Raw genomic sequence first — 24504 nt, 5'->3', positions numbered from 1 at the left:
ATCTGAGGGGCCGAGCCGGACAGTAGGGGGTTAATAAATCTTTTAAATAGTAAAGTGAAAATAGAGCAATCAAAGATTTATACATTATATATCAAAACATTTTAAGGTGACCTTATGCTGATTCCGTCATAAGTTTCTGTTACGCAACTGTTCCTTACATCACAGTGTTTTGTCTTGGGAATTAATTTGGTATTGGTCCAGACACCTGTCAGTAACGAAGACAGCCTATCGTTTCGGATATCCAGCTAGTGGGCTGTGTCTTACTGACACATGCGCAATGTTCTACATTCTGCCCTCCGCCTGAATGTTTGGATGTTTATGCCGAGAGAGTTCCAGAGGAACCTAACGTTAACACATTAAACATGTCGGCGTCCATGGTACGAGCCACGGTCAGAGCGGTCAGCAGAAGGAAAATTTTACCCACAAGAGCTGCATTAACCTTAGTGAGTGTGTGAACGTTTCTGCGTATTATCAAAAACCTCTGTCCTGTCCTCACCTTTGGAAAAGACGTAGCATAGTCCTGATAGCTAGCACAAATAATGTTACATCATTGGCTAATGGATTGATTGTTGCTAACTAGCATAGCGAATTTGACTGCATGGAGATTGTCAAATATTTGTATCATGTTTTATTTAACAGTGGACGTCAACTGAAAATATGCAGCGCTTCAGAGGCGTTTTACTGTCTTTTTAGTTTGGCGTTGTTTCACTTGTGTTAATCCGATTTAATCTGCCTGTTACGTTAGAACAAACTGATTAGCTTGACAGCTAGGTTAGCCATTTATTCATCTGGCTAGTTCTCGACCTAACTGTTGTTATGTCTTGAGTACAAGTTAACGTGACGTCGTTATTGCATTTAGCACACCTCCTGAAAATCATGTTTTCCACATAAATATTTAGTGAAATAATGTGAATGTTATTTCAACAGGGTAGCTTTTAAGGTTACACGCCAATTTATTGTTATTGCCAATTTACACTGCGAATTAGCTGGCATTGGGGTGGAGAAAGCAGAACATGGACTCGAAGTTAGATTGGCTACTACCTTTAGGTGTCTGAATGATACACGATATTTGTAGATGAAACGCCAATGCTATGCTTACATTTCTATGAATACACGGGTCCTGTCAAAGAACTACGCAGGTGAGATCTACCCACGAGGGTTGCCTGCTGTCAGCACTGTGACCCTGAATGTTATGACACCAGGTCCTACAGGTTGTTAGCCTGTAACTTAGAGTCTGTGTTGGGAAGTGAGGACCACAGTGTTAATTAACCACCATAGTTTTACTTTAGTGAAACTAATCAACATGTCCCATGTCCTGATAAATGTGATGTAAGTAACCAGGTGTTACTCATTAGGTCAGGTCACATTAGTGTACATAATATGGGTACAACGGATTAGTGTGTGAGTGGCTGTGTGCGTGCAGGCCATGTACTTGAACTTGTAAGTTGTATTCTTCATCTCTATGAGGCCATTGTTTTCTGTAGCTTGTTGTTGTTTCATGCATTGTTATGATAAGGCCTATAGTTAACTTAACAGAGAGTTGGGAAGAATTCACGTAAGATCCTCTCATAATTTGAAAATAATATTTCTCATGCCACTGGGCTTTTTAAGGCTTTACGTTTTTTGTTGTTGAATATTGTAAAAGTGTGTGTATAAGAGAGAGGGAGTAAACAGGATTTTCCATGTTTCCTTCTGAGTGTAAATAAACAATATACACATTTCCGTCTTTTTTTTTGTACAGACAGGATATGACAGTTATTACAATAAATGCTAGTTATTGGCAATTGGATTAACATGGAGGGTTTTTACCAACAATGTACTTGTCTTCTCCCGTTTTTATTTGCCCATATTATCATTGAGAGCTGACCATTTTTGAGAACCTGTGCCTAGAACCCAAGCACAGACAGGAACTCTTTATTTTCTACAGAGAACACATTTATTTTAAAGGGTGTCCTTTGACTGTTACATCCCTGTGTGTGTTTTGCTCTACCTCTCCTCTCAAATTATTACAGTGCATGAAAATGCACTGTTCTGTTATCCGAAGTCGTCGTCGTCTTCTTATTCTTCCCACCAAATTTCTGCGTCTAATTCAGCTTTAACCGTTTAACGTAGAAACTTCGTTAAAACTTTGTAATGTAGGTCTTGAAAAGGACACGTGGGGAATGTATTTTTCACTTTTGTAAACTTTATACTTTTTGAGATATTAATAAAAAACAAGCTTATTTTTCCCCATAGACTTAACATGGGCTGAGGACATCACAATGAGCTAATTAACTTGATTTGCACCTGTATCAACTTCCAGCTGCTCACTACTAGGACCCATCAAAGGGCCAGTTAAACTGATTGCACCTGTATCAACTGCTTTCTGCTTAACTAGGCCAACTCTCTCTGTGTCTCTCCATTCTACAAGGATATAAGGCACATTCCATCCAACTTTCTATCCATTCATCCTCTTCAAACCATTCACTCATCTACCCATTAAACTATCCCATCAACATCCATTAAACAATCTGCCTATCAACATCTATTCAACTTTCTGTCTATCAACATCCATTACACTATCTATATTTAACTTTTAAACTATATATTCTGTCTCAGGCTTTAAACATACAATCTGGCTCTACAGATCCTGTTCAACTATTTCCTCTGCCCACAACTGTTTCAAAATAAATGTCCTCACTACAATAATTCACTATTAAATAATTTAACTATTTAAACTACTCAAATATTTAACTGTTCAGCCATTTCAACTGTCAGTTGTTATCAACTATGACTTCTGACAACTGTTATCAAATAAAAGTTTGTTTTGCATTTTATGTTAATATACAGTATGTTTATATTTTCATGCACTGGTAATTTCCTCGAAATTACACTTTCTAGTTGAATGTACTGCAACATCATGAGCAGATTATGATGATGTTATCTATGTCTTTGTGTTCCAGACTCCCTCTGCTGTGAACAAGATCAAAATACTCCTGCAGGATAAACCAGAATATGTGAGTGGCCACATATAGTTCAGCCAATCAGAGCCCTTGTTTGGGCTTTGGTGAAATGAAACTACTTAAGCTGTATTCAGATAGACATTATCTGATTAGTGTGTGATTTTCATGTTTTGGTAATAGTATCTTGATCGTCTAATTGTGTGTGTGTGTGTGTGTGTGTAGATTGGACTGAAAGTTGGTGTGAGGACACGAGGTTGTAATGGCCTGACCTACACACTTGACTACACGAAAGAGATGGACAAGTCAGATGAGGAAGTGCTTCAAGATGGTGAGTGGAATCCTCAACAATTAGTGTGTGTGTGTCAGACAGAGCTGATTTAAAGGTAGAAGGCTTGTCAGACCATAAAAAAATAACTAGATGCACATTACTGTGTAAACCCATCATGTATGGTATCAAATGAAAGCTCTTCTCAAACAGAAATCAATGATGTCAATAAAATGCTAAAAATGATTTCAAGTCCCTCCAAAGAACATAATAACTGTAATGCCTGGTAATGTCACAAAGGCCTAACCCTAACCCTAGAAATGTGGGAACATAGGGCTGACCCCACAGATACAAGTTACAGTAATAATGACATTACTAATAATTACAGTAAATAATTACAGTTTTCTCTGTAATTAAGGGGGCAAATTCAAGGACTATTATCATTAATGTGCTGACTAATTGGCAAGTACCCTATAACTCAGACTAGTTTGTAACAATCCTGGACTGTGGTGTCTGTTTTTAAAGCATTAAAAAATGTATTGTTGTATGTATTCTGGGGGGAAATCCAAGGACAGTTATAATTAATGTGTTAACTACCTGGGAAGTACCTCACAACATTGCTGTCTGAAATTCAGCGGCTGATTCAAGGGAAATTAAAGCTAGCGTGCTAACTAACCCGCAAGTTGGTGAACTAGGGTAGACTAGACTTGCTATAATATTCATATTAAAATGAATTACTACTGAATGATTGTATTTCTGTATGTATTAAGCTACATGGCAGTTCCATAATTCATTTAATTTAATACCAAACATGACACAATTTAGAGGTACAAGCTATTATGCGGCAAAAAGGAACCTAATTTGACCTTAAAGGTCACTTTGCAAAAGGTATTTTGTTCTCTGGAGGGACCTAAACTATTTTTTTCTACTTTGTTATGGTCAAAGCTGATTTCTGTATGAAAGGAGCTTTAATTTTGATACCATACATGATGGGTTTATATGTTAATGTCTATTTACATGATTTTCTATGATCAAAAAAGGGGTGTGGCAGGTGATGCCATTTTAAAGAAAATGCTCAAGGGTGCTGGAGCGGCACCCGTCAGATTCTGAAAGGACACCCCCTTACCTATCAATTTATGCAAAAAAAATGCATTAGTACCTCATGTCACACTTATGCCCAAATTCCACAAAGTTCTACCTCACTAAAGTAAACCCTTTTTTTTGTAACTTTTTGTTTGTTCTATGAATTTGTTTGAATGTTGAATGTATGCTTCTCTGCAGGTGTCCGTGTGTTCATTGCGAAGAAAGCCCAGCTCACACTCCTTGGGACAGAAATGGACTTTGTAGAAACTAAGCTCTCTAGTGAGTTTGTGTTCAACAATCCCAACATCAAGGGCACATGTGGCTGTGGAGAGAGCTTCAACATCTGAGGCAGTCCTCCAGTCACGCACCAGCCGATCCCCTAGCCCCCGCCCCCCTCCCCCTGTACACTGCCCTGCTTTGGAGTGAAGAATTAAAGATCTTTGGAGATGGCGAGACTTGAAGAACAGATGAGTGTTCAGTTGACTGTTGGGACTCAATAAACTCTGACCCCTGTGCTGCACCCTACCATGCATCTGCACGCACAAATATATACACACACACACAAAAACTCACCTATGCTCACCTTGCTTACATAAAATCTCTAAACTCTCTGATCTGCATGTACTTAGCAACCCAGGGAAGTAGAGAGATGAGGGGCACATCATACTGATCATGGGGCAAAGAACTGAGGAGGCTAGATCAGAACATGGTGATCTGGGCTGTGTGCCATGTATAATTGGTTGGGGCTTGATCCCAAGTGCTCTCCGCTGGTTGAGACCTACTGGTTAACCCCTCCCCACTCCAGTGGTGGTTTGAGCATGTCGCTAAGGAGGCACAGCCACCTGTGGCTGGTATGCTCCTCACTTAACAACAGTACAGAAGTGCAAAAGGCTGTTCCTACATTTCGGTCAGTTGCGATGTGCTGGCAGGAAAGCACTCGTCTCTAGGGATTAGGATGAATTGGTTTTAAGTACAGGGGATTTTAGGCACAGTCCAGATCCCTGTTTGAGATTTGGGCGTCTTCCTTGGCTGGCGTCCATGCAGGCCATTTGAGCACATTCTTCAACTCCCTCTGGGGATTATGGACATGTCTGTAGGTTAATACTGATTTGATCTGGTTCGGGTGTGCCCCTGAGTCAATGCTAGTCCACAATCATGATGTGTATCATTATATGCCAGTGTCATTGTTGTATAGGGACATTACTTAACCTCAAAGAAAACATGCTGATGTTAGTGTTCTTCTCAGTGGTCCTTCATGTGTCAGAAGAACTCTGATCAGCAATCGAACTCCAGCAGCACAGGAGGTCATGTGCTTTTGTCTTTTTTAGTTTTTTTTTTTTTGAGTCTCTTTGAAATTGTTTGCACATCATAAGTTATGTGGTTGTAAAAATATGAATACATGTACATAGAAGGAATGTAAAATGCCCTTAAACTCGAAACGCACAAAATAAACACGGAAAGTGCCATGCTTTCCATCAAGTACCAGGTGTTGGAGTTGAATGCTCATTTAATTAGATTATTAATTAAATATGTGTATGTCGCTTGGACAGAAGCGTCTGCTAAATGCGATAACCAAGATTGGTCACATGGATTGTTAAATATCTGGCTAACGGCTCAAACACACAGTTGCGTGAGTTGCAGTGCTGGAGACGCACCCCGTTCGCTTTACATGGGCTTACGTCATCCGTTGCCGAACTGAATTGTGGGTCTGTTGCATCGCGTTTCTCCCGTCGCTCGCGTTAAGAAGTTCAGGTGTTGCTGCACCGACAGACGGCACCGGCCAATCAAGCCAATCGACGGACGGCACCAACCAATCAAATTACTGTTATACTTCAAGTCATTTGCATAGCTACCGTCGGGAACACCCACTGGCATGCGTTGACGGAACGCAACTGTGTGTAGAAGCCGTAAGAGTCCTGAATTGTTTGCTATTAATTAGGTGGAGCAAATGAAAAGATGTTCTTGTGTTGCCCTCTTTGACTTGACAAAGCTCTTCACATCTTTAGTTCCTTTCTCACTGAACACTGTGATCAAATGATGATTAAGTGTGTAAAATAACCACAAACTGGTTAATATATAGGCTAAAACATTTTGAAGAGAACTTGTGTTTTTCTTCCTCCTATACCTACAGATACAGGAACTTAGTTCAGCTGTTTTCTAATGTAAAAATATGACACTTCAGCTGTATTCTAGGCCAGGGTTTCCCAAACTTTTCCATGATAAGGCCCCCCAAATACCACTAGGTTCTGGCCAAGGGACCCCCTTGATGTGTTATTAAACCCATCGACAATACCAAGGCAAATGTAAAAATACATTAAGCTAATCCTAATAATTATTTTAGCCACAAGCACTTCGCGATGGAGCATACAGTGTGTAAAAATTGCATTTGGAGCTTTCTGCTATATGAGAGCTATCACCCTACTATTATTCCCAGTCATTATCATGGAAATAATGTTCAGATATGCGACAAATTATACAGTATAATGGCATTGTATAACAACCCTCATAGTAATAGGTATATTTTACATTTTTCAAATGTATTTATTTTTTGCTTTTATTTTTCCTTCCAACTTGCTGAGGCCCCCCTGGCACCCCCTCGCAGCCCCCACTTTAAAACCACTGTTCGAGGCTACCCATCTCAGTGGGCACAACCCCTTAGTACTTGTTTAGATATGAACACCACATCCACAAAGCTGATAGTACTATGACATCACAGAGGTGCCTCTGACATGACATGGCTCAGTTATCAGCCATTGCTGTGGTGGCCATAAACTAGTTACCACACATGAACACAGATCACACATATTGATGCATATGAACATTTTTGGGAATGCTATTCCCGTATGACTACATACAGCTTCAGATGACATTCGACAGCATCATGGAAAATGAGCAGAGAACATGTAAAAAGAGCAAAGATTTTTATGGTCTCAAGGTACGATCCTAATGTGTTTTACACCCCATTATTACAGGTGAACCTAACAAGGCACAAACCGGTGTACAACTATATCAAGGAAAATGATGGTCCTTCTTCAAACACATTGTTTTAGATTGAGCTTCTGTTGTCTGTCTCCAACCAAAATTCAGATTTCCGACCTGTTGCCCCACCTGGACCGGAAGAAAGATCCCCCAGGCCAACACCTCCTCCAAAGCCTCTCACGTTCATCCTCTCTTTCCAAACCAGGGGATCCAGACAAGCCAAGAGGTGCCCCCATCGCCCCCCTTCCCAACAGCATCCAGAGCCTAGCAGTGCATCAGGCTTGTCAGCACCACCAGCAGACCACCCCTGGCAGCTCTGGCAGAAGCTTTAAGAGAAGCCCGACCTCATACCTGGCGCAGAACACAGAGGCATTTTCTAAGGCTTTCACAGAGCTATTCTTCTTGCCCTATATTGCAGCAGGTCGACTGGGCGTGCGGCACTCGGTGTCACCAGCTGCCATCAGGGACCTGTTCCAGCAGGGGGTGCTCTCGCCACAGTTATTAAGGGTGCAGGCGGGCACCAATGAGAACCCCAGCTCACTGTGGCTGGCACTGAAAGAGCCAGATGCAAACAGTAAGGCACAGGTTTTTAAGTTACAATAGGATTTACTCACATAAGACCAGTTTGCGAACATTTCCAATTTGCTTCGATATGTAAATCTTAGTGATTGGCACTGTAAATAGATTACCGTAATCAAACTGGCCTTTGAGCCAACTGTCAGATTCAGCAGGTTTGTTTATTGTCTGTGACACTGGTGATTATACCATCTTTCAGGTGGCATGAGTGAACAGTACTTTGAGGATCTGGAGGACCTCCAGAAGAAGCTGTTCAGCGGCATGCTAAAGCGCTCGGCTTGTCTGCTGAGGCCTCCCCAGGAGCCCAGTGCCCAGCGCCGGGCACTCCGCAACATCTGCCTCAGTGACAGCTCCATGTGCTGCTCCCCACCACTTGTCTGCAGGAATCAGATCTACTACACCTCCTTCTCCAAATGAATTACTTACCACACACCCACTATTTTATAAACAAGCTGGCACTCATGTACTACAGGTGTGTTACATCCAACAAGGCTCCTTCTGTTCCCATTGATTCAGCATTGGCTTACTTCTGTCTATGCCTCACATAGTTTTATGGTTATTTTTTTTTTTTTTTTTTAAAGTCTGCAAGATTTGTCAGTGCTAGTATGCTCTGAAAAACCTTACAGGAAAAAAAGAGGCTGATTTTGTGGCTGTGGCTTTCATTTTGATATTTATATGCAATAGTTGACTTCGCTCTGATTTGCCAACATCTTAAGGCATCTTTCAGGTGTATTGCTAGATTGCTGATTAATATGAAGCAGCTTTTGACACACATTGTGTGATTTTTCAAAATAGACTTGCCGTTTTAATGGGCCTGTACCTGCATGTGTAGTGAGACAGTTGCAGATGATTCAGAATGCACTCTAGGCACCATCACTGGCTCCCTGTAGCTACATTTCAATCCCACACTCTCACTTATTGGACAATTGCTGGACCAGTTTATTTAAATGTTATGATTGGGATATTCTAATATTTTTGGTATTATTTTTTATTATAATTATATTAATGTTATTTAAATTTAAAATGATACTTAGTTAGTGTTCTTGAAATCAGGTTTTGCTCACTAGATGTTGACACTATTTTTCTTTGTTACTACTGTTTTAGAAAAAATCACTTTGGACACCAGCTTCTAAGCTTATACTGGCTTTACTACCAAACTAGACGGAAGCTGGCTTTCACAATTTAGGAGGCAGTCAGAAGAATTTTGTGCATTGTATTTCTGTATCAGCACAATTTAGGATATGGTCAGTTTGATGGCAAGGCATTCTATGAATAACAGACTTGCATTACTACTTGGAATTATCTCTTTCACACACGTTGTAAGCGTTCTACCAGTCACTTAATCAATGTGTTCAATCAGTGAATCAATATAATTTAAAGGTTGTATCAGCGATGGCGGGGTAACGTCACTTCTGTTGATGTTCAAACAAAACAGAGAGCTAGCTCGCTATCCCTCCCCCTCCCTCCCGTGCAATTGAAACTCTCCTGAACGCGCATCTCGTCGGTTATTGGTTGGAACACTTTATTTTGCCTTTGAGTGGCAAATGTTTTTGTGTAGCCTAAAGATCTCGGAGCCTAGGCTGCTGGCCTGCTTATGGGGCAGGCAGCTAGCGGATCGTTAGGAAAGATTAGATGAATGTGATCATTTATGTTTGGGGTTTTTTTGGGCCTGAAATCGCTGATACAACCTTTAAGTTATAGAAGCAAAATAACCCAAAATCTCAAAATTGAACAATGCATGAAACATTTTTTTTTTTGCCTGTCTCCCCATTAAAAGAGAATTATGAGAAGAAATATGGAAGGCTGCCCACTAAGGACAAGTACAGTGATGTACATACATATTTGTGATAAATTAATATTGACACATGGTGCCAAATTTCAATATTTTTTTATTAAGGCACTATAAATGGATTACAGCATCAATTTGATTCACCAGAACCACTACTTAATGACTTCTCATGGTGGTGCTTATACAAAAATGAATGTGGATAAACTTGCAGTGACAAAGAGAAACTAACAGGGACTTGGCACTTTGTTGTGCATTGAACAAATGCATAATTCATAATAGTATACAGTACTGACATAATAGAGGAAGGTTGCTTTGAGGTACTGCTCCAGAAAATGAATTAGCATCTTGTAGTAGAGGAAACAAAGCCCTCAAAAGTTGAGGTACCTCTACCTGAAGTAGAACACACAAATGTGGGGAGTTTCGGATCACTATTCCCAGAGATACATAAAGCAGATGGTGTGCCTTTTTTTGGGAGGATCCAAATAGATTTTTGAAAAAAGCAACAACAAAAAAATAATTATAATATTTTGCAGTAAAATTCTTCAATCAATCAAAAACCATCAATTACATAAAATAGATATACACACGCACACATACATTGATGATTATTTTTTAAAACTGATTTGGCAGGTGGTTTAACCATATTCCTATGTACAAAAGCCATTAACAGACCGGTTTTGATCATTGTTGCCCCCACCAACAATTTGGACTCTAAAAGATGTGAAAATTGAGCCCACGTTAAATATAAAAGTTTCCCTTTAAAGTGTAGGGCCAGATGCTAGTCCCATGTGATATGATGCACACAGTGACCCAATGGCCAATGCTCTTATTTCCAAAAACAGATTATTGATGGTTCTGTAAAGCAGTAGACCATGACCTTTCAACATGTATTCTAGTGTCTTGTGAAAATGTTGCTTAATGCTGACCAATGTATAAATAACAAAAATAATGCACACCCCCTCAAGGTGCTGGCAAGGGAAAATAAACTATAAAAAACTTGGTCACCACACACTCTATCTCTTTCTTCTTGTTTATTGACACCAACGTTTCAGCCTGTCGGCCTTTGTCAAGGTTGCCCTGGTGGTCAATAAACAAGAAAATATAGAGAAAGAGGGTGCGGTGACCAAGTTCTTTATAATCAATGAATCAATGACCATAGAACGAATGAGTATAAATAACCTTGTATTTTGTATTTGACTTTGAGATGTCTGATATACTTTGGAGATGGCGGTAAGATCAACTTTATCATGTACTGTATTCACTCTTATCACCCGGAGAGAAGAAATACTCTTTTCTGATTGGCTGGTGGAGTGGCTATTAATTCTGGATAACAGGACACCGTTCCATATCAATGCTTATGAATGGTAACTATATCAACCATAGTAGGACGGCGGTTGAGCCTGAAAGCAGGCTTCGCAACAATGGAATCAACTGTAAACAACTAGACTTGGGCGGAGGCTGGACGGGGCCGCTGCGCGTTGGGGAGTTCTTTGCCTCTCGCCTTCGTCCCTTAATTCCGTATAACAGGACACCTCGGCGGCCGTTATCCCTTACATTTCAACTTAAAGAAACAACATGTAACACTGACAGCAAGTGTTTTTTACTCATCTATGACAGTGAACTGAATGAGGTGTGTAGTGTACAAAACAAGATGTCATCTTGGGAAACACTGATCAACATCATGTTTCACCATTTTCTGACATTTTATAGACTAAACAACAAATCCATTCATTAATAATGTAATCTCTATCATGAATTCATGTAGTGTTCATTAAACATACAGGCTAATGATGAATTGATTTGTCAAAAAATTAAACACATCTAAGGTCAAATCATCAAAAGGATGTATTTTAAATCATTGGGTCAGACAGAATGTTTTAAAAAGCATTATATGTACAAAGTTTGTGTAGTGGGAAGCATTGGGACACAAAGTTACGGTCTTTTTTTTTAAACATACTTCAGAATTATGTTAACAATAATAGTGTTTGTCAATAAAGCTACACCTTTAATTTGGTAATATAAATGTGTTTTGTTTCACTTCCACAGGTGCCAGGTGATCTAATTGAGATCATCAGGGGTAAATTCAGTCACTGAGCACTGCTGGAAATGGATGTTATTCATGTCACAGTAGATGGTATAGTACCCTGATTCTCTCTGTTCTCTGTTGTCTGAATACGCAGGGTCCATTTCTTTACACAAATGTGATGTATTGTTTACTTTTGTGAATTGTGAGGTCAAGGACTTATACATTTCCATTTACACCATTCTAATATTTCCATTTCCAAACAGCAAAGAATGATCCTGTTCTCAATTTCTATTGTATTGTACATTTTCCATTTGAGGATTACATGGTGGATTTATCCTAAAAACAATCTTTTTACCTTTTTCTCCATTACTTCTTCCTGCTGACTGAGTGTTTTACTGGTATCATCACACTTTCCCCTTCTCTTCATAGCTTCTCTATGACATTGGAGCTAGCTTTGGATCGTCTGAGCTTGTCGCTGCTATTGTGAAGAAGACAAAGCTCAAGGATGTAGCATTAGGTGACAGATGGATGGTAAACAACCAGCTGGAAAAAAGTAAGAGGCAAAATCCCCAGATGTAATGGTAAGAGAGGCAGAGCTACTGGTTGGCACGAAGGTATGCCATATGAGCTCCTCACTAACAACTGTAAGCATTTTGTAACCAATTTGCGCTATGGCATACCAGAATCCAGGCAGGTGAGATGAAAGTGCGACTCCAACAGTGAATCTGAAGAGCATTAACAAAGTGAATGATTGTCTAACCATGTGTGTATGTCTAACCATGCTGTGTGTATGTCTTTCTATGTAGGCTCTAAAAGTCATGGATGGTGGCAGCACCTGGAAGTGCATTAAATATAATATAATAATATAATAAATACATAAATTATAATGTAATAAATAATGAATGTCAACGAATATATTGCTGTTTCCTTTGTCATTTGTGAAATATGGATTTATAGGCTACACCAAAAAAATTATAGCCTACACCAAATAACAAGAAACTACAAATTAAGATATGCATAGGCCTAAACCCCAAAATATGTTCGAGCTCTTGTAAGCATGCCCATATGAATACTTGCAGGTGGATTTAAGTCGTTTATCACACCAAAACGTAGGCTACTAGTGAAAACTGTTGACCTATCCAACAGCTCCAGGAGATGATAGACACATCTCCAAGACACGTGGACAGTTTTAGAATAAATTAGCCTATTAAAAAATCTCTTTGCTCTTTTCAAGAAAACAGGGTTTATACGGCCTAAGCTATCATCTACTAGTCGCGGCCTATGTAACTATTACACTCAGAAGCCTAACAAAAGCCACGTAGGGAATAAAAGCTTCACAAAGAATATCCTGTTATTTGTCAACCTGACAGCTATGTAGGTGTAGGCTGCTACACGCCACTGTGTGTGGGCTACTTTTGAGTGTTCTCTCTCCCCACGGGACACTGCTACCCGGGCTTTACGCGCCACTCCCGCGCCCTTGCCGCCTCAACATAGGCTTCTCTGAAGTAGCCTATCTAGACGGGCTCTGGCTACATTTTAGCCTAGGCTACTCAAACAATTTAATCGATATTCATTTATTTATAAGTAAACTTAGTTCATTTTACTTAGGCTGCAGCTTGTAATTCAACGACTTGTTTAATGTCAGATAAAATAGTAGATTTATAGTGTGCCACCTGGGAGCCAACCATCCGTCTGCCGCTATAGCAACCCAGGTTAAGAGCGTGACTGGCGGCATAGACCCCGGGAAACCATGTCTTAATACGTCATTGAATCGCAGCCAATAGCACCTGTTTTGTTGACTGTAGGCAGTATCCTTCACATTCAGCTGCACACAAAGTAAGTACATGCACACACGCTCCTAATTAGTGGTGGTGTGCTGAGCATCTGTTCAGATTTGTAGGCTAGAAGACGGACATATTCAACGGAGAAATAAACCTTAGAAATTAATCGTTTGCGCCTAGGGGGAGGGACGGCGGACCGATAGTTTTAGAAAATATATAGGCATAATAATGTCAATATTAAGTGACTCTGGATTTGAGGAGGACTTCCATAGCCCGCCTCCGCCTTCCATTCACCGACCAGCCTCTCAAGCGCAGGAAGATGCCGGGCGATACCCACTGGTGGCTGATTGGCAGCTGTCTCCTGATTATGATGAAAATTGCTTCAACACTCAGAAACGCAACGAAAGGGAATTTCTAACTAGCGACTGCTTAGCTCATCAGCCGCAGGTAGGCTATGCTGTCAAGTGTTAAGAGTTAGACTAATGTAGGCTAGACATTTTCATTTCACACTGAAGTAATTTAACACTCCTTTTCATGGGCATCGTAGGTAAACGCTGAAGCTCGTTGTAAACTTGTGAGTTGGCTCATCGCTGTTCACAGACATTTCGAGCTGTCCTTCGAGTCCTGTTGTCTTGCCGTTAACATCATGGATCGCTTCTTGGGCACCACCGCTGTGGCGTCCGACTGCTTCCAGCTGCTTGGCGTCACTTCGTTATTAATAGCCAGTAAACAGGTAGGCAACATGTAATGAGCGTAAAGGATAAGTCACGTGAGTGAATCTGACTTGTGTTATGCATTGCACAACATAGGCCAGCATTAAATCACCCCTCACCCATGGACTCCAAAAATAGAGCAATCAGTGTACCCCCTGGGTCAGAACATTTCCCCTTGAGGATCAATAAAGTATCTATCTATCTATCTATCTATCTGAACACACACAATCAAGTTTAGGTTGTAGATGCAGAATAATTTTTAATGTGCATGTATTGTGCCTTGGTGTATTTATGTATAATGAAAAGGATGACATTAAATTGTACCCCAATGCTCATATATTATTTTATAATGCAAATTGATAATTTGTCATTAGTGGTCAATCCCTTAGATTTGCACCCTCTTGTGAATGGCAGGTGGAAGTCTGCTCTCCACGCATCAAGCAGCTGCTGTCCCTGTGCTGTGGCACCTTCTCACGGGAGCAGCTCTGTAACCTAGAGTGCCTTGTGCTTCTGCGTCTCGGGTTCCGTCTGGCTGCCCCCACACTGGCCTTCTTCCTCCATCATTACACCCTCTCAGCCAGTCACATTCTACGTCAGGACCCTTTCATTTGCAGCAGACTATCTAAGGAGATGTCAACCAATCATGGCCTAACCCAGGACTCGTTAGTCAGTCTTGGCCAACCACAGGAGACCTCCATGACCTGCCACAGCTCGCAGGATCTCACGCTCAGGCCTAGCCCTCAACAGCAGCACGCGGAGGAGCACAGGCGCAGTACAAACAGTGTGCCGCTCCTCCAGTTGGTTGAGCGATGTGGGAGCTTGGCGCGGCGGATATGTGAGCTCAGTTTGGCAGATTATGCCTTTAACTGTTACTCGCCGTCAGTGACGGCACAGAGCGCTGTAAGACTGGCACTGGAGCTGCTGGGGATGAGCAGCGCATCTCTGCAGGGCTGTTCTCCTGTGGCGGGACCTGACCTCAGACTGCCGCAGGGAGGAGACATTGAGAAGGATCTTCTTCAGAACTGCACTGAGAAACTCAAGCTCCTTGTGTCACTCAATCAAACGGCCTTGCAGACTCTAATGGATCTTCCAAATAGCAAGTATAGGGAGGATTTGTAAAGTTCTACTTTTACTACAAATCCACATTTCTACATTTTTCTACAAGAAATTAATCAATGATGCAGAGCATCTTGGCAGCAAAGTCCTTCTTTTTCATTGCATGTTATAACAGTGTCACCAGTTTGCAGATTTCACTGAAAGACTCACATGCATGCCAAGAGCGCATCTTGATTCTCTGTGTGACAAGTCTGTATGGGCCTAGGGCCTTACATGATAGAACGTTTTGTGCTCTCAACCTCAGTATAGAATACGTTTTATCATTATATGCTACATTGTATTTAACTTGAGTCACTTTGTCTTTATTTTGTCATAGTAAGCTGAGAGGAAAGAGTCAATCACTGTCACTGCTTGTTTCAAATGCATAGGTTTTAAGAATCATAATGTAAGTAACAGTATTTATATTGTTTGTGACACGGTCATTGTATTTAAATAGGGGATATTCAGTTTAAATTAAACATTTACACTCATTTGTATTAAATTAAGCTTCGTGTATTCAGTTTGTCATGATGTGACAATACAGAATAACTATGCTTTATAGTGTTCACTTTCACAGTTGTAGGTGATGCAGTTGCTTATCTTATTTATCACTCAATCACAATGTACCGTTTTCTTTTTATTACTGATCAGATCACAGAAACACTAATAGAAAAGATTTATGATTGAAATTACCTTTTCAACCCACATTAACACATTTTATATAATTTTTCCCTCTGTATTTGTAAGGGTCCCAATTCATACCATTCATGAATGCACGTCAGACCCTTTCATACAGCTACCAAATGCAGACTCTCGCCAAACAGGTCAGCTACTTCTTTCAGACAGACAAGGTGGAAAAGAAAAGGAATTGATCCATACAGGTCATATCACCCTAGCCTGGAAAAATCCAAACTTATTCACAAAGTGAATAGAGTCTGGTAACTCTCGATTGGGAAACGTTTACAAAACTTGCATCGCGACAGGCACTGACTTTGAAATCATTGGTCCAGCCTTACTAATCACATTGATCAGAGATTCATAATATTACTTCCTACTTCGCTTACATTTTACTATGGCATTCCAGACTAGGGGCCCTATTTTCGTGACGCAAAACCCAGCGCAAACCGTATTTTTATCCCAAAGCAAAGCTTATTCCTATTGTACACTGGAGTTTTTCGCCATGCACGTCTCTTTTATTAAACGATACGCTCAGGAGTGTGGCAGTTAACAAGCTACAGTGTGGTCTTCGTGCATTATCTAAAAATCGCCATCTTACACTATCTAAAAAGCATTACGCCACTGACCAAGAAAAACCTGGTCTATAGCGAATTATGTGCATATGAAGCACAGCTGAAGACACACTCTCACGAGATGTAAGCAGCAACTCCTCTGCAGGATAAATGTCCTTAGGTTTTTTATTCAGTCATTTGAACATTATTGGGGTAAGTGTTTTCAGGCTATAGTGTATGTTTTTGATGGTAACCCATTGTCAGTTAATAGCCTAGTGAAAGTAATTAACTGTGTATAACTGTTTTGTCGTTGACTATTGACACCACGGTGAAGTTAGTTTCTCTTTGCAAATGAGTTCAAATAATAGACGAGTGCAGATGAGTGTAGGCTATACTCTGCTAGGTTTTAGTAAAGCACTAGGTTTAGTGGAATACCTGTTCCATACGGTCTCGCATGCAAGCAGATTCCTTCAAATGCACTGCTGACTATCAAAATACCGATGGGCTGTTTGAAGTTGCGCTGCTTGCTGTTAAAGGGAATGACAAATGTGATTTTCAAGGATTTAAAAGATGTTGCGCCCAAAACACACCCATGACTGATTAAGAAACATAAGACCAACCTTTTTGTGCCAGGCACCGACGTTTGATAACAAAACCACCTCCAATGTGGACTGGACAAACCCCGAAATTTGTTTAAGCTATTTGCCAGTGACGCCATTTTAGATCGCCAAAATATAGCCCTATATCAGAGACTTTCTTACGAGGAGACACTCAAAAAATCCTTCATAGAAATGAATGGAGTTAGTTTGTAACGCCAATATGGCAGTTGTCTACACATCCCAGCTCTTCCGCGGCAAAAAAGTCGACATGTGAATACATTGTGCCAAACATGTGGTGTGTTGTGAAGAAATCGTGGCAATCATGTGTTGTGATCTCTCCGCTGGAGCAAGGTTGGTGTTGTGAAGCCTTGCGCACGCAAATTACTGCCAAAATAGATGCCTGATAAGTGCCCAAAAAGCGTTGCAATATGGCCACCGAGTGGAGGGACTTGCCTAAAAGGACTTTGCCTAGATCTCCCTGAAAGATCACCACCCAGGACCATACTTTCTGTTAAAATCATTCCCGGGGGGGGGGACCAGGCTATACAATATCCACTTCTCTTAGCTGGAAGATAAAGAAAAACTAACAAAGAAAAAATGGTAAGAATTTTGCAATGAAACAGATTTCTAAAAAAAGAAGGTGAAATATGACAGAAATGGGAGGGTTAATCTGAGAAAGTTGGTGGTTCAACAGATTTTCTCAAACATGCTTTGGGTGTTGCTGTTACCAGTACATATGCTTATCATACCTCTTAATCAAGGATAATCATTTACCAATCACAATAAAACTAATAGATATTCAAATTCTTGTTATTTTGTATCTCTTGTTCATTAATTCATTGAAAGGCCCGTCAATCAAACAAAGTAATCAATCCACTCTCACCAAGAAGCCTTGCATGTAATAAAATGTGCTACAACATGTGCACAACATGGTACCCATCACTGGAACACTAGTGTCAACGGTGAAAGACAAAAAAAGCAAATATTGAAGAAAAGCTAACTCAAAGAGAAGTGTTGCCACTGGTTTGAGGAGACAAAGGAAGAGTGGGATAGAGAGCAAGAGTGGAGAGTAGGGAGAGAGTGGAGAAGGGTCAACTGATATTCAAATTCAGAGGTCATTTTATTTATAAAATGAATATGTTTATTGTGTACAGAATACCAAACATACTGGATTGTACAGGACATACTGCAACAAATGAATAAAAATATCAAATTCATGAAACGCTAAAACTCTCCAAGCAGACTGCACAATTTTACAGAAAGAAATTGCACTGACCAGGAAATGGAGATATGTTGGGTTCAAACTGAATAGGTGAGAGGTCAGTGACTGAAATTAATGCTAATGTAATGCACATTAACTTAAGGCAGAACATTTGGTCAGTGTTAAAGGAATAGTAAGCTACTTCTACACGAATATACTTTTTGTCACATTCAGCAAATATCTCCTCACGATCTGCTGTCCTTTCTGCATGCGCACTTACAATAACCCCAGTTTTCCTGCACAGCCCTGGCTGTGTACACTGAAAACAAACACAGAGTGTGCATCCACTCACACAACACCATTGCAGGCAGCCAATCTGAAACAGGTGCCATTACTTCTCACTCAAAAACCTGTAGTGCACTAAAGGGAGAGATCTATTGTCTGTTGTTCACATATCAACAATAATTCTCCAGTGTGGCAAACCCTCAGCATCAATCCTCCTTTCCAATCCTCACCAAATGTATGATCAGTTAGTTTGCTTTACTATAGGACACGTCATTACACCTATATTACATTTACATCATATTAAATTAGCCATTGCTGCATCTCTCATTTGTGTTAGGTTATCACAAAAGTAACTTTCATGAGGGATGAATATGGTTCTGTCCTCAGAGAATAACTGTTAAACGCAAGTTTGACACCTGTAGTGATCTGATGCATGAAGGTGATCTCTGTGGAGCATCAGACCCTTCAGCCAGGCAGAAGTCTCAGGAAGCCCAGTTTACTAAGCTGGTAGGTTCCAGTCATCCCTGTCTGCAAAATGGAAAGAAAAGGAACAAGAGTTCATGATGATACCGTTTTCAGATACATTCTGGTAGTGTACAGAGGCAAAATTACAAAAATTGTGTCATTGTCCAAATACTTAAATGGTCTAAGGGCAATGTGGCCCGGAATGTTCCATCAGCTGTGGTGAATAAACCATTTCATCTATTGGAGGTCTTAGTGTGCAGATCTTTACTCATCTTTATTCATCTAAGTCTTTTTGAGACCAGCTTAACATTTGGGATGTGTGTGCCTCTTGCACAAATTGTCCAAATACTTACAAAAATTGTGTCACTGTCCAAATATTTACGGATCTTCTGTAACTGTAGGTCCCTACTCACATGAACACCACTGACTTGCTATAGCATCTGACACAGTGAAGGTCTGCTGCTGCTGTCTAACCCATTAATAGATCCTTAAAGGGCTCACCTGAGAGCTTCTATGTCTGCTGTGACATCCTCAAGCACACTGGACAGCAGCTTGTCTCTCTCTGTCAGGCCATCTAGAAGGACTAGGACACACACATCAAACTCACTGAGAAACCAGGGAGATCAGTAGTGTTCATGGAGTACAAGAGGACTGGCATTAAAAAGCATGGCATCTTCATATAAATCACATTAATGTAAATCTTCACATAATCATACATATACATTGAACCATTGAAAGCAGCTAAAGCCCTTGCTCAGTCATCGGTTTTAATTTTTCTTAGCTTATCTGCAGCCGTGGACACAGAGAACCATGACTTTCTGGGAACGCTCTTAATTGATTTGCATCCTACCTCAAAGGACGTTCATTCAGTGTGTCTTGGTAAGGACAGGTATCAAAGTCTCATGGTTTCATCACAGGTGTACAACAGGGATCAGTACTTGGGCCACTTCTATTTTCCATTTACACCACTTCCTTAGGTGAGATCATTCACTCCTACAGATTTATGTGGAAGATGCTCAACTTCACCTGTTTTTCCTACTGGATGACAACTCCTACTTGGCTTTCTGCATGCCTAATGGAAATTTCAGACTGGATGAAAAATCGACACCTTCAGCTTAATCTCTCCAAAACGAAGCTTCTGGGATTCCTAGCTAATACAGCTATTCCCCAACAGATTGGCATCCAGCTTGGCTCATCTTCACTGACCCCTGTTAAACGGCACCTGACTTGGTTGTCACAATTGATTACCGACTAAATTTCTCTGAGCATGTAGCCTTAGTCACAAAATCATGTTGGTTTATTCTATACAATATCTGGAATCTCAGACCTCATACACAATATACCACACAACTTCTTGTGCCATGGTTCTTTCCTAACTGGACTAATTGCAATGCACTGTTTTCTGGTATTCTTGCTTGTGTTAGTTACTCTTCATTGACTTCCTTCCTTCTAGCCAGAATTAAATTCAAATCTCTCACATGATTTACCTAATGTTCTTCATTATAGAGATAGTTTTGGTATCTTCAAAGCATCTACTAAGAACCAATATAAATATAAACATAAACATATTCAACATCATCATAGCACAGTGCCCAGACACAGCAAAGGACACATATACATACAATCACACACTCACCAAGGTCTGTAACCATCTCCTCCATTTCTTTTCGGTTCTTCAGATACATTGGCCACACGTGTCCATCAAAGTAGCCCGGAGGGTCTGGAGGGGTGTAAACCCTTGAGCTTTCGGTGAAGGGGAAGAGAGTGACGAAGGTTACACAGAGGAGGAGATTTTGGAAAGAGAGAAATGGAGAGACTATACCTTCAATTACCTCCGTCTCTGCTTGCAAGTCTCATAGGGGATCTGCAGAAAGTATTTCTTGTTCATCAATTCATTCAAAGGCCTGTCAATCAAACAAATTAATCAATCCACTCTCACCAACAAGCCTTGCATGTAATTAAATCTGCTTTGTGACATGTCACAACATGGTACCACAAGTGACAACGGTGAAAGACAAGAGAAGCAAACATTGAAGAAAAGCTAACTCAAAGAGAAGTGTTGCCACTGGTTTGAGGAGACAAAGGAAGAGTGGGATAGAGAGCAAGAGTGGAGAGTAGGGAGAGAGTGGAGAACTGGACTGTTGCTCCACTTGCCTGTAGTTGAAGATGAGGAAGCCCTCGATGATGAGCACATAAACCTGGTCAACTCCTTCAGAGAGCAGCTGGACAACACCATTATGAGACACCTTGAAGGCCCTCGGGTCGTCCTGCCAGGTCTCTACCTCCTCCATCATCCTGTCCATATGCAGTGCTGACAACACTGCACACACAGAGATTAGATCAGATTAGATCACATGTCTATACAATTGGCCACAACGGAACATTTCACATCCAAGTCTCATAAAATCACACAAACACTTCATATGGCTGGGTAATATAACATGCAAATAATATAATGCTAATATAATGCTGATTTTGGTCAGACATTAAAAATGACAATATTGGTAGATTTTCCCGATGACTTGCCCAACCCTTCTTCAAGCACCAATTTAAAACCTTGCTTTAAGCAAATGGGTGAACTCTGAACTTTATTGAATGGATAGAACAGACAAATCATCCTAAAGAGAGTCCTACGGTCATACTGCTTGAATCCATGGCTATCCACAGGAACCAAACTGTCGTCCTGCAGACAGACACCACAGTGTGTATAATGTTTTAGGTGTTGTTCTGAGTCTGTATATGTGCATAAGTATGTGAGACAGTGCAGAACTGTATGAGTGTGTGTATGTGTCTATACCTTAAAGAATGTGTCCTGGGATATGATGCAACTGTTGGGCAGTCGCTTCTGCAATGCTTTGCTTAGAGTGCTCTTCCCTCCGTTAGTCATCCTAGAAAAAGAGCTGGCCTGATTAAACAACATTCATCTATAGATTAGTGCTGTTTAAATTCACAAAGGTTTATTGATCTCCAAAACATATGCCTACACATATAGGCTACTGTGAGATTAACAGGGTAGTAAATTGAGTATTGGTGACCTTAGTCCATAGTCCTAAATGCCCACCACTGACAGTTATCTAAACATGCAGGACCCTCTAGATCAGGGGTCTCAAACTCAAAAGAGCTGGGGGCCAATTCTGCCAACGTCATCTGATTGGAGGGCCGGCTATTTCTGAAAATGCAATGTTCTTTTTTTCAAATACCACACAAAACTGCAAACAGAAAGTGCAAGTGTTTTTATCTAGTTTTAGACACCTGTGCTAGCAACCTTAGCTTATAAATAAAATAATGATAAAATAAATATTAATACAAATTATAAAACAAATGAAAAGCATAAAAACAGGTATGTGTGTGTTTCACACCAAATAAAAATATTTTCCTCTCATAACTTTTTTAAACCTGGCAAACTATAGGCGTCAGGGTTAAGAAAGCAACACCATTGGATTTTTATATCAAAATTTCAAAAGGCCATGGCTTGAAAGTGGTCAGAGATAAAGTCCTACTGTAAATGTAAAAATCTTTGAGTAAAGCAAAAGTTTATGAAGGGGGTAAATTTACCCATCTAATTTGCCACTGGATGGCAAGCACCTCAAATTATGCACCTTTCAATAAATACTGGGTGAACATATTTGGGCAGGTTTACTTTACTTTTTTCATATTACCCACATAACAAATTAACAGGAAAACACCTAAGATGTATACCAACACCTAAAATGTATATGGTTTCTAAACCACAAGGCCTACAATAAAGTATTTTTAAATCAGTTCCTATCGCGGGTAATCCGAGTACCCAGAAGTTCGCATCATATTGCGGGTGACTTTGTGGTTTAGAGCCCTATTTCTACTAGCCCTGCTGTCTGTACCACGTCCATTACGGACACTATCATCACGATTACCACTGCAACCTCCAAGCTATGTTGGGCAGAGGGTCGAAATAAGCATGGTATGCTTAGTGGACACCGTCGTATACACGCAGACGCACCTCCATTCAATAGACGATCGATCATAATCTCCAAAAGGATTATCTCCTTCAGATTTAGAATAGGTGAATAACATAGCCTACCTAAGACTTCATCACACGTAAACGTTTTTCAACATTTGGTGTAGGCCTATTTCTGCTTAATTTCTGCTTCAATTTATGCAACACTATGGCCTGCGTCGTTTCCGCGTCATTACAAATGCACGTCTTTGTGTTTCTCGCGTGTAATACAAGTATTTCATGAAAACTTTGCGCAGCGATTTTGGGTTTGAAGCTCGGGATGTCTAGCACATAGTGGAGCAGAGTACAACTGAGATTTGTCACCGTACTTGGAACTATCGTCTATTTTAATCAGTATCGTTGTTTCTCACAATTAAAAAGTCTCAAGGGCCGGATTACATTATTATTTTTGACATACGTCGCGGGCCGGAATTGGGCCGGATTTGGCCCGCGGGCCGGGTGTTTGAGACCCCTGCTCTAGATCGATCTGACCAGGTAAAAAAAAAAAAAAACACACACAAACCCTCAACATCGCTACAATCTATATATCGGTCTCAGTTATTCATTAACATTATGACTATAATTCGATCAAAACTATATTTAATAAAGACTGATTTAAGTAGCCTGCCTCTTGTTTTTGCACAAGATTAGGCTAGTCGAAAACGGTTTTTGTTTTGCAAATGCATGACCTGGAATCACGTGTGATATGACCTAGGCTTGGGGGGGTGGTGGAGAAAGACATGCAACCACTAGTCACATTAACTTTATCTTTAACATTTCCTGGGACAAGAAAGCGTACTCACCCACCAATTCCAATTATTAGTGTTTTCATGACCACACTCTGCTTGGAACCTGTAGATAGAACTGTAACCTATTAATGGTCCTTTGGAATCTTAGATAGCACCAGTTTTGAGAGCCGGTCGTTACTGCTCCATTGTGAGGAACGTGTAGCCTACTCAAAGTCTATCGCGACACTAGTTTGAAATCGAACATACGCACAGCATGTAGGCTAGTTTTCTTTCCTCTACTCCCCAATCTCAACACAGTCCAACGAAGACGCGCTCATTGGGCGCCATCTGGTGACCTGGGTGTGTGCGCACTGTATTGTGGTGTATTACAAAACGAACTTTTGTGGCCTGATTGTTTTACATTAGATATCAACTAGATGGCGATGTTGTCCATGAACTTACACGCTTCAAACCATATCATTATTTTATATATATCTGTGGTAACAATGTTTTTTGCCAATACATCTTATACCGTTGGAAAGCCTGTTTAGTTCCCTTTCAAATGGTGCCTCATTTGTAAGGAACATGCACTTGTGGGATGAGCAGCAGAGCTGAGTATGTGGGTTGCGCCCATGGAACATTTGCCAAATCTTCTCTGCCTTATTGGCAGAGAACAACATGCCCACAGGTGTGGGGTTTGCTGTAATATCCTGTAAATTATAAAGTTGTGGTTTAGGACTACCCTTTTCACTAATAAAACAAATTGGTGTTT

The 24504-nt window shown here is 40.5% G+C and overlaps 4 protein-coding genes and 1 long non-coding RNA gene across 7 annotated transcripts; 4 read left to right on the top strand and 1 right to left on the bottom strand.

Moving 5' to 3' along the window:
- The first annotated feature begins 202 nt into the window (after nucleotides 1-202).
- Nucleotides 203-5772, top strand: isca1 (iron-sulfur cluster assembly 1). The gene is made up of 4 exons (XM_042100797.1): nucleotides 203-443; nucleotides 2943-2996; nucleotides 3165-3270; nucleotides 4489-5772. The coding sequence occupies exons 1-4, from the start codon at nucleotides 363-365 to the stop codon at nucleotides 4635-4637; spliced, it is 390 nt and encodes a 129-aa protein (XP_041956731.1). The 5' UTR covers nucleotides 203-362; the 3' UTR covers nucleotides 4638-5772.
- A 1283-nt stretch (nucleotides 5773-7055) lies between these two features.
- LOC121715269 lies at nucleotides 7056-8336 on the top strand. Its single transcript, XM_042100787.1, has 3 exons — nucleotides 7056-7225; nucleotides 7378-7843; nucleotides 8045-8336. Exons 1-3 carry the CDS (start codon nucleotides 7121-7123, stop codon nucleotides 8260-8262), a joined length of 789 nt encoding a protein of 262 aa, XP_041956721.1. The 5' UTR covers nucleotides 7056-7120; the 3' UTR covers nucleotides 8263-8336.
- A 2660-nt stretch (nucleotides 8337-10996) lies between these two features.
- On the top strand, nucleotides 10997-12573 carry LOC121715277. Of its 2 annotated transcripts, none has more exons than XR_006033572.1 (4): nucleotides 10997-11264; nucleotides 11681-11768; nucleotides 12090-12213; nucleotides 12467-12573. It is a non-coding gene; the product is annotated as an uncharacterized LOC121715277 (long non-coding RNA). The 2 variants fall into 2 exon arrangements; XR_006033571.1 differs by having other exon boundaries at nucleotides 12090-12241.
- A 535-nt stretch (nucleotides 12574-13108) lies between these two features.
- On the top strand, nucleotides 13109-15704 carry LOC121715265 (cyclin-O). The gene is made up of 3 exons (XM_042100783.1): nucleotides 13109-13888; nucleotides 13989-14174; nucleotides 14569-15704. Exons 1-3 carry the CDS (start codon nucleotides 13670-13672, stop codon nucleotides 15271-15273), a joined length of 1110 nt encoding a protein of 369 aa, XP_041956717.1. The 5' UTR covers nucleotides 13109-13669; the 3' UTR covers nucleotides 15274-15704.
- Nucleotides 15705-18195: 2491 nt separating this feature from the next.
- nmrk1 (nicotinamide riboside kinase 1) lies at nucleotides 18196-24091 on the bottom strand. 2 transcript variants are annotated; one of them, XM_042100794.1, is made up of 8 exons: nucleotides 23812-24091; nucleotides 21826-21916; nucleotides 21663-21711; nucleotides 21183-21348; nucleotides 20861-20932; nucleotides 20665-20771; nucleotides 19530-19611; nucleotides 18196-19091 (listed from the first exon to the last, which is right to left on the bottom strand). In XM_042100794.1, the coding sequence occupies exons 2-8, from the start codon at nucleotides 21913-21915 to the stop codon at nucleotides 19082-19084; spliced, it is 576 nt and encodes a 191-aa protein (XP_041956728.1). In that variant the 5' UTR covers nucleotide 21916; nucleotides 23812-24091; the 3' UTR covers nucleotides 18196-19081. The 2 variants fall into 2 exon arrangements, with proteins under 2 accessions (XP_041956728.1, XP_041956727.1); XM_042100793.1 differs by having other exon boundaries at nucleotides 23808-24090.
- Between the last annotated feature and the right edge of the window lie 413 nt (nucleotides 24092-24504).

This window comes from Alosa sapidissima, chromosome 8 (genome assembly GCF_018492685.1).
Source record: "Alosa sapidissima isolate fAloSap1 chromosome 8, fAloSap1.pri, whole genome shotgun sequence".
In the NCBI taxonomy this organism is placed as follows: Eukaryota; Metazoa; Chordata; class Actinopteri; order Clupeiformes; family Clupeidae; genus Alosa; species Alosa sapidissima.
Note: the sequence above shows the minus strand (reverse complement) of the source record. Positions and strands in the feature narration are given on the sequence as shown.

Excerpts from the sequence above, each read along its gene's own strand:
- isca1 (XM_042100797.1), top strand. The coding sequence starts at position 363 with ATGTCGGCGTCCATGGTACGAGCCACGGTCAGAGCGGTCAGCAGAAGG. Across the intron at positions 2,997-3,164 it reads TGCAGGATAAACCAGAATAT|ATTGGACTGAAAGTTGGTGT; the intron begins GTGAGTGGCCAC and ends GTGTGTGTGTAG. Across the intron at positions 3,271-4,488 it reads TGAGGAAGTGCTTCAAGATG|GTGTCCGTGTGTTCATTGCG; the intron begins GTGAGTGGAATC and ends GCTTCTCTGCAG.
- LOC121715269 (XM_042100787.1), top strand. The coding sequence starts at position 7,121 with ATGCTATTCCCGTATGACTACATACAGCTTCAGATGACATTCGACAGC. Across the intron at positions 7,226-7,377 it reads AAGATTTTTATGGTCTCAAG|ATTTCCGACCTGTTGCCCCA; the intron begins GTACGATCCTAA and ends ACCAAAATTCAG. Across the intron at positions 7,844-8,044 it reads GAAAGAGCCAGATGCAAACA|GTGGCATGAGTGAACAGTAC; the intron begins GTAAGGCACAGG and ends ACCATCTTTCAG.
- LOC121715265 (XM_042100783.1), top strand. The coding sequence starts at position 13,670 with ATGTCAATATTAAGTGACTCTGGATTTGAGGAGGACTTCCATAGCCCG. Across the intron at positions 13,889-13,988 it reads GCTTAGCTCATCAGCCGCAG|GTAAACGCTGAAGCTCGTTG; the intron begins GTAGGCTATGCT and ends TGGGCATCGTAG. Across the intron at positions 14,175-14,568 it reads TATTAATAGCCAGTAAACAG|GTGGAAGTCTGCTCTCCACG; the intron begins GTAGGCAACATG and ends TGTGAATGGCAG.
- nmrk1 (XM_042100793.1), bottom strand. The coding sequence starts at position 23,836 with ATGAAAACACTAATAATTGGAATTGGTGG. Across the intron at positions 20,933-21,182 it reads TTCCTCATCTTCAACTACAG|GCCTTTGAATGAATTGATGA; the intron begins GCAAGTGGAGCA and ends TTTGATTGACAG. Across the intron at positions 19,612-20,664 it reads GGAGATGGTTACAGACCTTG|TCCTTCTAGATGGCCTGACA; the intron begins GTGAGTGTGTGA and ends TGTGTGTCCTAG.